At 42.9% G+C, this 12,964-nt stretch overlaps 1 protein-coding gene across 1 annotated transcript in view; it reads left to right on the top strand.

The window, feature by feature from the left end:
- Nucleotides 1-12,964, top strand: part of RELN (reelin) — a 389,713-nt gene that overhangs the window by 366,645 nt on the left and 10,104 nt on the right. The window contains exons 61-63 of the mRNA XM_087722293.1: nucleotides 3,087-3,306; nucleotides 4,701-4,898; nucleotides 7,981-8,079. Of these exons, the coding sequence (XP_087578419.1) occupies nucleotides 3,087-3,306; nucleotides 4,701-4,898; nucleotides 7,981-8,079 (517 nt within the window). The remainder of the gene's footprint in view (nucleotides 1-3,086; nucleotides 3,307-4,700; nucleotides 4,899-7,980; nucleotides 8,080-12,964) is intronic.

Below are 12,964 nucleotides of genomic sequence, written 5' to 3'. Positions count from 1 at the left end.
TTCCAACTCCCTCCGTCCGCACATCATCAAGATGCAGAGCGAGAGGGGGAATTCTGGGAGTTGAAGTCCACAAGTCTTAAAGCTGTCAAGTTTGAACACTCCTGTGTTTTTTTTCTAAAGGGTTAGGGGTGCAAGGGTCTTGTAACTTGACAGCTTTAAGACTTGCGTGCTTCAATGCCAGAGTTCCTGAGCCAACATGACTGGAGGAGGAATTCTGGGAGTTGAAGTCCACAAGTCTTAAAGCTGTCAACTTTGAACACCCATGGGGTTTCTCTTTCTAAAGGGTTAGGGGTGCAAGGGTCATGTAACTTGACAGTTTTAAGACTTGCGTGCTTCAAATGCCAGAGTTTCTGAGCCGACATTTTGGTTGCTAAGCAAGAGCGTTGTTAAGTGAGTTTCACCACATTTTACATGTTGGCTACGCCCACCCAGTCACATGACTTCCAAGCCACTCCCACTTGGTCAAATGGCTGGCAATCCACTCCCACCCATTCACATGGCCTGCAAGCCACTCCCACAAAGCAGGCCACGCCTACAGAAGAGGTTCTAAACATTCTTGAAACCCACCACTGCTCTGCTGTGTGGTGTGTTTGTGCACCTTTAAATAGTGTTTTCACGAAGCTTCTCTGGTAGGAGATTGCGTTGATACTTTGCCCCTATGCATTTAACATCTGAATGAGGAATTCTGATTAATATTTTTTTTTAAAATCATCTCCTGTCCAGCTCGCCTCTACTGTCGGCATCGAGAATTTTCCTCCTGGAGATCCAAAATCTTCAGCTTCTAGAGATAGAAATGTTAATGCATCTGAAGGATGCCCAGCTTGGAAATACTGTTCTAAAATGTGAGGGGAAGAAAAAATTAATACATGCATAAATCTACAGAGTTTACTACTGGTAGACGCGGTGGCTCAGTGGCTAAGACTTTGAGGTTGTCGATCAGAAAGGTTGGCAGTTCGGCAGTTCGAACCCCTAGCACTGCATAAAGGAGTGAGCTCGCGTGACTTGTCCCAGCTTCTACCAACCTAGCAGTTTGAAAGCATGTAAAAATGCAAGTAGAAAAATAGGCACCACCTTTAGTGGGAAGGTAGCAACGTTCTGTGCACCTTTGGCGGTAAGTCATGCCGGCCACATGACCACCGAGCCCTCTTCGGACCACGCTGCCTCTTCGGCTTTGAAACGGAGATGAGCACCGCCCCTTAGAGTTGAGAACAACTAGCACATATCTGTGAGGGGAACCTTTACCTTTAGTCCTGGCTTAAGGACCATTCATTCAGCAACCACTTGATGTTACGACATCAGTGAAAGGGGACTCTTAACAAGGGTCCTTGATGTTCTCATCATCATAACACCATCACGGATTGTGAGATGGATGCTTGGCAGCTAACTTTCACTAGTAATGGTTGCAACATCCTGCAATCACACAGTTACTATTTGTAATCTTCCCTTCCGACTCCCCATAAGGAAAATCAGTGGGGAAGCTGGGAGGGAAAGTCTTAAGTCTCCCCCCAGTAAGTCAATTTCACCCTTCCCCATCCAGCAGCAGCCATCCCTGGTCCTGTTGTGCTCGTATATCTTACCTACCAACCAGCCCACTTGCAAATCTCCTAGGATTCATTTAATGATTCTTCTGATTTAGGCTTCCCCAAAGAGCACGAAGAAGATTCCTGGTCCCGACAAAACCCCTTTTATTAAACGAATGTGAATCCCTCTCATTCACATTCAGCAAAGGCCTGGCAAACAGTCTTTCAAAGGAATATTTATGACTACAGACTTTATCTATCTTGGAAAGCTGCCATCTAAATATTTCCCAAATGAGGTGCTGTGCAAGGAAAGACTTGGCACAGAGTCTCTGAGATTCACGGACAGATCTTCACACTCCTGAAACGAACAAACGAATTGTTTCTTGCAAAAGCCCACTTCCCTTTTGCTCCTCTTTTATTTACTATGGGAGGGGCCATTCACTGTCCCCCTGTGGCTTTACTCCCGTTGACCCTTATTTCTTATTTCTGCGCACACTGGGAACAGGCTCCAGCTGTTCCTCTGCCTCACTGCTGTCTATCTCCAAAGGCAGCTGAGAACTGTTAGACGGCCTTGGCCCCCATCTCTGCCTCCGACGCAGAGCCCTCATCAGAGCCTTCCCCAGCCTCCAGGACTAACCCATGTTCCTCCCCAACCTCCTCACTGTCCGAGTCTGCTGCCAGCTCCACTGGCCACTGGCAGGCCACAACAAAACCGCCTAAGATTCATTTCATGACTTGCAATCCTGCCTAAATGACAGCAGTGGGAGTGTGCCATGATCGCTGTCGTTAAACAGTGGAGTCAGATGAGGTTACACTTTATGACCATACTGGTTAGTGTTGGAAATAATGAAGCCTGGGACTAACTCTGCATATAGGACCCTGTTGTGGCCCAGCAGGAACTGTTGGAGCTGCCACCAGACTCCGACAGCGAGGGGCCCTATGAGTCGGCTCTGGAAGATGTGGAGGACCCTGGACAGGGTTCCGACTCCGAGCAGGGTGCAGAGAGACTGGTTGGCCACCAGGTGGTGCCTGAGCCTTGCACCAGTGAGGAGGAGATAAGGGAGAGTGATCCAGAAGCTAGTGAGTTGTTCCTGGATGCACGCCATCGAAGAGCTGCTTAGCGTCAGGAACAGTTGCGCAGTTACAGGAGGTAATTGCGCTCAGCTGGTGGTCATTAGGCTCCTCTCCAGACTATAAAAAAGACTGCTTGTGACACGCCCCTCTTGCAGAAGTCAATGCATTGACTAAAGAGAACGTAACTAACTTGGCAGGCTGGATTGCTGCCAAGGTTTGTCTGAATTGCTGCCAAAGTTTGTCTGACTTGCTGCCAAGGTCCTTATCTGTTTGTTTGCTTGGCTTTCAGCCACCAAGATTTTGGCTTCTTGCTATTAAAAGTACTGTCTCGGCTTTCGTTACTGGATGGAGGAGGGAGTCAGAACAGGACCTCTACTTTATCTTGAACATCTGCGTTGCATCCATCCAAGTTGATAGTTCAGAAAACACGAATATAATTTTTCAGTTGCAATAACTTGATAACCGTTGGATACTTCTGTCTATTCTTTTCAGGGGATGACTGCTCTGTTTTCAACCATGAACTTCCCAGCTACATTAAAGACAATTTCGAGTCGGCAAGAATTACCGAAATAAACTGGGAAATTATTCAGGGTGGAGTGATAGGGAACGGATGTGGACAGCTAGCCCCGTACGCTCATGGTGACTCTCTATATTTCAATGGCTGTCAGATTAGGCAAGCGGTGACAAAGTCCCTGGATTTAACGCGAGCAAGGTAATTTTAGTTATCATGAATTTAAACTGCTTCCTCGTTTAAAACAGCGTGATAAAAGGTTACGGCATTCAGGAAACGAATAGCAGTTAAACTCCCCTTTTATGACTCTCATCCCTTAAGTAATTCGGGGTAGAGTCGTGGCGGCTGAATGGAGCTGAGGGTTTACTGGCCAGATGCCCTTCCTGACGCCACGTGGGATTCGAACCTGGGCTGTATTGCATATTAGGCAGATGTATTAACCACTAAGCCACAGGCTGTCCTCCATTATCAGGTGTCTGTGTGTGTGTGTGTGTGTGTGTATGTATGTATATATATATACACACACATATGTGTTTTTTATTTGTGCTGATAAATAAATAAAGGGAGACTAGTATAGATCCATTTCAAGCTATTTAGCTCTCATCAGCTAGCCATACCCTTGCTGGGAATCGAGCCTGTGCTGTATTGCCTCTAAGGCAGATGTGTTAACCATTGAGCCACAGAGCTCGACTCCTTATCAGCCAGTGACTCTAAATACACACACACAACACACACACACACACACACACACACACACACACACACACACACACACATATATATATATATATATATATATATATGTGTGTGTGTGTTTTTATTTGTGCTGATAAATAAATAAAGGAAGACTAGTATAGATCTATTTCAAGCTATTTAGCTCTCATCAGCTAGCCATATCCTTACTGGGATTCGAACCTGTGCTCTATTGCCTCCCAGAGCTAAATAGCTTGAAATAGATCTATACTAGTCTTCCTTTATTTATTTATCAGCACAAATAAAAACACAAATATAACAAAGGCAACAGTAAAAATATTGGGTTTCTGTCTGGATGGACTCTTGTGACGAGCCGATTGACAGATGATGGAAGCAGTTGGCTTCCTCCCACACTTGGGCATACCAGGGGTTGTGACTTTAAGTATATATATATATATATATATATATATATATATATATATATATATATATATATATATATATATATATATATATATATATATATATATATATATATATATATATATATATATAGCCCCCATTCAATGACTCTGGGAGGTTAACAACTTACAAACATTAAAATCATCAACCATTATAAAAAAACCACAGCAGATAAAAAATGACTAATTCTTATAATAATTGTATAGAATAATTTTAATTATTGAATTATTTGATTGCGCTAATTACTAAGAATTGTAAAGTTTTCATTGTTTTGCGTTTGTGTATGTGGCTGTGTGTATATGTGTTTGTGTATGTATGTATGTATGTTTGTATGTGTAGCTGCCAATATTTGGATAATTCTTGTCGTAGATCATGAATTAACTCATTCTCTTTGCTATCGTCCTTCCTCCTGCTTTTCCCCCTCCTTCCCCCACCCCCAGCAAAATAATGTTTGTTTTGCAAATTGGAAGTCTTTCACAAACTGATAGTTGCAACACAAATCTCAGTGACCCCAACACTGTGGACAAAGCTGTGTTGCTCCAGTACAGCGTAAACAATGGGATTACATGGCAAGTCATTGCACAACACCAGCCAAAAGACTTTATACAAGCACAAAGAGTGTCTTACAATGTGCCACTGTGAGTATGCCGTTATATACTACGTTTCTCTTTAGAGTGAAAGGCGTCCGGCGCGGAAATTCAGGACCTCGCGCTAAATGTCTTTTTAAGGTGGTTAACGCTATCGTCAGAGGTGGTATTCAGCCGATTCGGACCGGTTCGCACTCACATTTGCGAACGGGTGGGGAAAGTAACTCAATATCGCCCCTGGCTATCACACCTATGACACAAGAATCTAGTCGAGTAACGGTCAGCATTCAATTGGCGCTAGATAAGAGCGGAATTCAAGAGGTTGAACCGAGACCATTTGTGGGAATGTAACAACTCCAGACTAATTCCTCCCTTGACTCCACCTCAGAGGTGGGTTCCTGCCAGTTCGCACCAGTTCGGTAGAACCGGTTCGTCAAATCTACCAAACCGGTTAGAAGAGGTTCCACCAGTGGACCCGGAAAGCAGGCCACACCTACAGAAGAGGTTCCAAAAAATTTTGAAACCCACCACTGACACACACAGTCTCACACAGAGAGAGAAAGAGAAAGAAAGGAAGAAAGAAAGAAATAAAAAAAGAAAAAAGAAAGAAAAGGTGAGAGAGAGATGAAAGAAAAAAAGGAAAAAGGGACAGAGAGACAAAAGGAAGGAGAGAGAGAGAGAGAGAGAGAGAGAGAGAGAGAGAGAGAGAGAGAGAGAGAGAGAGAGAGAGAGAAAGCACATGGCCGGAAAGCCACTCCCACCAGGCCACATGGCCGGCAAGCCACTCCCACAAAGGAGGCCACACCCACAGAGTAGGTTCGAAATTTTTTTGAAACCCACCACTGTTCCACCTGCAGGCTCTTCCTGTCCTCCTTCTTTCTAAATCAGTGGTAGTCAACCTGGCCCCTACCGCCCACTAGTGGGCGTTCCAGCTTTCGTGGTGGGCGGTAGGGGTTTGCTGTAACTCTGCTTTATAAATTTTATAAAGTAAAGTTACTTCCCTACTTTATAAATCACCATTACTGTGGAACCGGTGGGCGTTTAGAAATTTTTACTACTAACAGAGATACAAAAGTGGGCGGTAGGTATAAAAAGGTTGACTACCCTTGGTCTAAATCATCTAATCCCTGAATAAAGTACAGATAAAATCTGGTTTTGAGAGAGATTGAAAATCCCTTGGTTACTGAAAAGTTGCCATTGGAATCGATCACAAAAACTACAAAATACCACCTTTGAAAACGTGCAGCCAAACCAATTGTTATCTTTAGCGAATTCAACTTCCCCAGTGAAGGGGAACTGGTTTATTGGGTGCATTTATTTATTTTGTTAAATTTATACTCCTCACAAATAGGGCCACTCTGAATGGCTCACAAAGAATAAAGAGATAAATATTTTTTTTAAAAAAACAGTTCAATTTTGAAAAAGCTACTTATAAAACTAGAAACAAGGAGACAGGCGGCCCAGGGATGAGATCTTCTGCTTTATAATTTATGTTTCCTTCAGAAGCTCCAGATTTTACACATCATACTCCCAATTTTGGGGGGAATTAGGTTAAGTGTGACCTACTCCAAGTCACTCTGCATTCCTCAGAGCCATTTCTGGTGCAGAGTGGCCAGATCCTAATACAGTTTTCAACAACCAGATTACTTGAAGGATTTTCATAATGGCTTTAGAACTCAAAATGGGATCAGATTAATGGAAGGCACTTTGGAGGTCTTCTAGTCCAACCTCCAGCTTAGGCGGGAAGCATTTCAGTTGTCCAATCTCTTCAAAAGTCTCCAGTATTAGAGCACCTACAACTTCTGAAGGCAAGATGTTCCACTGATTGATTGTTCTCACTGTCAGGAAATTTCTTCTTAGTTCTAGGTTGGTTCTCTCCTTGAAGTTCTACGCTGGTTCTCTCCTCAGATTATTGGATTTTTGTTTCTTCAGTATATACTAATCAATAATCCGACGTTGCCCGGGTATTTATATATAGGGGGGAAATGTTCGGACCAAACGTAATTTCTAATGTTGGATTTTTCCCCCTTACCAGAGGGAGCCCCCTCGTGGAGTATTGTGAAGTCATTACCATGGCAACTCCACTGCACTGTACGGTAGAAGCCATTTTATGGCAGTACAGTAGAAGCCATTTTAAGGCACAACAGGCTGAACAGAACACACACCCTGAGGGGTTTTAGGGATGTCTTATCCCCACACTATTTGTTTCCACAGAGTAAGTCATCTGTGTAAACACACACACACAAACATACACACACACACACATACACACACACTTATATAAATATAGATATATAGAAACAGAGAGAGAGAGAGAGAGAGAGAGAGAGAGAGAGAGATAAAGATCTATATATCTATATAATAGATAGATAGATAGATAGATAGATAGATAGATAGATAGATAGATAGATAGATAGATAGATAGATAGATAAAATTTGCTTAATTCTAGCAATAATCTTAACACCTTGACATTTAATGAAGAAACAATGGTTGGAAATTAACCAAGGAGAAATTTCCTAACGGTGAGAGCAATCAACCAGTGCAATAGCTTGCCATCAGAAGTTGTAGGTGCTTCATCAGTGGAGGCTTTCAAAAAGAGACTGGACAACCATTTGTCTAAAATGGTATAGGTCAGGGGTCGGCAAACTTAAACACTCAAAGAGCCGTTTGGACCCGTTTCCCACAGAAAACACCGGGAGCCACAAAGGTCCTAACCGGAAACCCCCTGCTCAATTCTGGAGCTGACCGGAAGTTCAGTTCCCCCACCATAGAGTCTCCTCCTAGCATGGCGTCCTTTTTCCTCTACCTGTCATAACCGAAAGCCCTATCAGTTGTGGAGACAACTGGGAAACCCACCCCTTGCCATAGAGTCTTCTCCTGTCGCACTGTGTTTCTCCCCCCCTCCCCCACCAGAAGCGCCTCTCAAAATTGTGGCACCAACCGGTGACGGAGCCGCAACAGAGGGAGGAAAGAGCCACATGCGGCTCCAGAGCCGCAGTTTGCTGACCCCTGGTATAGGGTCTCCTGCTCGAGCAGGGGGCTGGACTAGAAGACCTCCTAGGTCCTTTCCGACTCTATTATTCTATGCTCTATTCTTTTCTGCTCCCTCACTGTGTCGTTTCTCATTTCTAGGGAGGCACGAATGAAGGGCGTGTTACTTCGCTGGTGGCAATCCCGCCACTGTGGCTCAGGCCACGATCAATGGGCTCTGGACCACGTAGAAGTTGTTCAGTGAGTATAACGCATGCCGTCATATGAGCACCTGCCCCATATTCCACATCAGGATGGACGATTTTTCAGTTCATGATTGAGTCCTATTTAAACAAAGGGTTAGAGCAGGCTTTATCTGCCAATCACTCTTTATTGTGAAACTACCTGATAACCTGGCGCTGGCCGGATATTTATGTATCCCAATCCTCCTTCCATGAACGTCGCCACAATTTCTAACATTGGATTTTCCCCCTTACCAGAGGGAGCCGCCTTGTGGAGTACTGTGAAGCCGTTACCATGGCAACTCCACAGCGCTGTCCAGTAGAAGCCATTTTACGGCAGTACGGTAGAAGCCATTTTACGGCAGTACGGTAGAAGCCATTTTAAGACACAGCAGGCTGTAACTTAACAGAACACACACCCCGAGGGGTGTTAGGGGTGTCTTACCCCCACAGTATTTTTTTCCAGAGAGTAAATCATCTGTGTACCAAGTTTGGTTGAAATTGCTGGAGGCGTTCCAGAGTTATATATCATCTGATATATATCTATATATATATATATATCTCAAATGCATATATATATATATGCATCCCAAACTCACCTGAGCCACTTTAATATGGGAGAACTTCAACTCCCAGAATTCCCTAGCCTGCATGCAATTATGTATCTCATGCAATGGGGAATTCTGGGAGTTGCAGTCCACCCACAGCATTCTCACTTTAAACTGCGGCCTACGTAAAGGAAGTTCATCAGCATGAACCCGATTTCCGTTCTCTGCAACCAGATAGAAAAATCGTATTGCTCTCACATAGCGTAATATTGCTATTGACTTTGGCACGCCAGTCCTTATTTTAAAATAGCGGAATACGGTTGAGAAATAAGATTCGTTCTATTAGGTTCTGTGGGCAGAGATTATATTCTTCCCTAGCAGTTTTACCAAGTAAAAGTGTTTTTGCCTGTTAAGTCTCCCCCCCCCCCACCGTCCACACTAAAATGATCTCATGGTTAAAAAAAAAAAAACCACTTTATACAGTATATGACTGGAAAGTTATTTACCTTTTCTCTAACAATTTCCTGAAATTCTAGTGTCATGCCCTGCTGGGATTCATCGCTACGGTCTTTGGCTGAGAGAGGTGTGCTTACCCAATAGATAGGTTCCAAATGTTATTTTATTTAAAATTTTGGAAGACTACGGCTGATAAAATTTCGAGTTGCAAGATTACCTTTGGAAATGTTGATTAACTATGAAACTATCATTTCCTTGAATCACATTTAAATTACGGCTGGAAGAACCAATTGCTACCTGAGCGTTGCTATATTATGTACTATTAGTTGTAACATTAGCTGTGGAGGGGGGTCCCTGGTTCAGAGGCTAGCCATGATCTAACCACCATGATTACTCTTGAGTAACCACCATGATTACTCGACATCCAGCTTGAGTATCCAAATAATAATCCAGGATCGTGTCGGTTCTGAAAAGCTTACTGTTTATTGAATTCATCGTGCAGAAATGGCGAGGTAAAATGAACTCTGAATTTCCAAGGCACTACTAGTTCACAATATTAAACAATAAATTTCCCAGCCCAACCCTTAAAATTAACTCTGAATTTCTAAGGCACCAGTTCACAATATTAAACCATGAATTTCCCAGCCCAACCCTCAGGCTTCCAGATAGACCACATCAACGAGTTCTCTTTGTTATGGGAACCATCTGCCTTCTTCTTCACATCTTATTTATATGACCTTGGAAAGTTTCCAGAGTCGCAATGCTCCGGTGAAACTGCAGAAGTTTCATTTTTAAATTAAATTTTAAATTAACCCATTTGGAGCCAACATCTCCTCCTATTTACTCTATGACAAGTTGAAACGAAAAGGCCTGTAGCTGGCCATGTTTCACTCATGCCACTTATAGTCTTTGCAGCTAAGCCCAGTAGACTAAGATGATGTAATTGCAGCTAACTTTCTTTGGCTTAGAATTGTTGGCTAGGATCTATGGATCTCTTCCTCCATGGATCTCTTCCTCCTTGCTCAGCCTTCCCCCCTCAAAAAAAAATATATGGGAGGGCAGGACCCTCGCAAATTCCACGTACTTGGACTGGAGATTACAGTGAGCATTGTTGAAATTGGGACATGGTGTCCTAGTGGTTAAGACACTGGGCTCATCGACTGAAAGGTTAGCCGTTTGAGACCCAAGCACCTCATGACGGTGTGAGCTCCTGTTACTTGTTCTTGCCAATCTAGCAGTTCTAAAGCATGCAAATGAGAGTAGATAAATAGGTACCACTTCGGTGGGAAGACAACAGCCTTCTCTGCAACTTGGCGCATAATGCTGGCCACATGACCACGGAAGGGTCTTCAGACAATGTTGGCTCCCTCAGCTAAGAAATGGAGATGAGCACCGCCCCCTGGAGTCGGAATTGAAATCTTTATCTCCTTATCTTTGACCAAAATGTCATTGCCACACCGATCTATCTTCAAACACTAATATTTAAACCCAGCTGCCATTGATTAGTTCCAAAGGAAGGCATTCAATTTGCTATCAAAAAAAAAAAATATCGATCTATGGACAGCCCTAATTTAAACAAGTGAAGATGACAAGAACAGCTTAAGATGCCTAGTTTATTCTGCTATTATTATTTTTGGCACCAGAAAGCACCAGCTTGCATGGCATCCATGCCACACTTAAACTGTAGCCTTTATCCAATAATTGGTAATTTTTCACGCTTAGCTGGCCTGCCTAGTTGTTGTTATTTTTAAACCACACTCTTTGCTAAGCTTGGCCTCCATCACATCAACTTCTAATATTTAAACTACACATGAAAATATACCTTATTACTGATTCATCCAGTACCTTTTACCCAAGACAGAAATAATATTCTGATTGCAAAAATTCATGGTTTTTGAAGAGTTCCTTTTTCTATTAGAAACGGGTTAGAATATTATGGGGGTGACGCAGTGATTCCCAGTTAAGATGCTGGGCTTGTCAGCTTGAAAGCTGGCAGGGTTTGAGATCCGAGCGCCCCATGACGGGATGAGCTCCCGCTCCTTGCTCCAGCTCCAACCCACCTAACAGTTTGAAAGCATGCAACTGCGAGTAGATAAATAGGTACCCCTTTGGTGGGGAAGAAACAGCATTCCACAGTATTTAGTCATGCTTGCCCCATGACCATGGAAGTGTCTTCGGACAATGCTGGCTCCCTTGGCTCAGAAACAGAGATGAGCACCGTCCCTCTAGAGACAGATGTGACTGGACAGGGAAAACCTTTATAACTAAAATATTGTGACTTAAGCAAGTTGTAGAAAGACAAAAAAAGAATGAAAGAAAATGGGGGAGAAATTGATTTTTTACACCTTACCAGCATGCAAACATATCAAAGTTTTGTTTGTATTATGTTTCTTGCTAAAGAGCCCTTTGGTTTGGGTTACAAATACAAATATCATAAACAAATTAAAATTATTCAGTTATACGCTTACCCTCCCTCTCTCATTGTATCTCACTCTCATCTCTCTCTCTCTCTCATCTATCTATCATCTATATCTATCTATCTATCTATCTATCTATCTATCTATCAATCTATCAATCTATCAATCTATCAATCTATCTATCAATCTATCAATCTATCATCTGTCTATTGATTGATCTATCTTATCTATATCTATCATCTATCTATCTATCTATCTATCTATCTATCTATCTATCTATCTATCTATCTATCACCTATCATCTATGTCTGTCTAAAGCACATCATAAAACAGATTAAAATTATTCAGCGATGCATGCATTCTCTTGTCTTTTTCTGTCTCTAAAACACATCACAAAAGAGGTTTTTTTTCCAGTTTGCCCTGTATCTCTAGCTATCCATAAAATTTTATTCAGTTTATACAGCTTGCCATGCAACCAAAGCGAGTTTCAGAGTTTGTTGCAACTATATAAAAACTGTAGGGGGGAAAAGTGCATCGTGCTTTTGGGATAAAAGCAACTGGGCAGTGATGCCCAGAGCTGATTAAACTCTAATCAACTTGGTCTGACTTAAAATATTTGCCTATAGCACCTCGATATTTTATCTGTTGCTTTTATCCCACTAGAGCAGTGTTTTTCAACCTTGGCAACTTGAAGATGTCCGGACTTCAACTTCCAGAATTCCCCAGCCAGCATCGCTGGCTGGGGAATTCTGGGAGTTGAAGTCCAGACATCTTCAAGTTGCCAAGGTTGAAAAACACTGCACTAGAGCACATTGGCAGAGAGTGAGAGAGAGAGAGAGAGAGAGAGAGAGAGAGAGAGAGAGACAGACAGACAGACAGACAGACAGACAGACAGACAGACAGACAGACGCATATGCCAGCCTTGGAATGCTATTCATTTCCTGTAATTTTGCAGCGTAGCTTATTATTATCTTTTACTTTGGGATCGGAAGATCTTGATGAGCAGGAGACAATTATCACAGCGGCCTCATAAGGTGGTTCACTATTGATTTTATCAGTCGGGAACGCGGCTTGGATTGCAGTTAACAATCCTCTCTATTCTTCCGTCTCCTGGATCTCTCCCCAGACTAATTTAAACCGAGGAAAAGAGGAATAAAAGAGGGGCAATATAAAAGGCAAGCAGAAAGTTAGAACAGTTGGTGCCAACTCTTTTTTTTTTTTAAATAACTTTTGAGCCGCAGGCTCAAGTAATACCAAATACTTGTTCCTTTGAATTTTTCCCATTCGCACCAACACACACACACACACACACACACACACACACACACACACACACACACACACACAAAAGGACAGGGCAGATTGTCCACAGGATTGTATAGCAGTAGAACATGGGTGCTCAAACTACAGCCCGGGGGGGGGCCACACGTGGCTCACCGAAGCCATTAATTCGGCCCGCGCAGGACCACAAAGATGCCCCGCC

Source organism: Thamnophis sirtalis, unplaced genomic scaffold (assembly GCF_051295495.1).
Source record: "Thamnophis sirtalis isolate CommonGarterSnake01/CBP01778 unplaced genomic scaffold, rThaSir2_p1.2 scaffold_9, whole genome shotgun sequence".
Taxonomy (NCBI): domain Eukaryota; kingdom Metazoa; phylum Chordata; class Lepidosauria; order Squamata; family Natricidae; genus Thamnophis; species Thamnophis sirtalis.
Note: the sequence above shows the minus strand (reverse complement) of the source record. Positions and strands in the feature narration are given on the sequence as shown.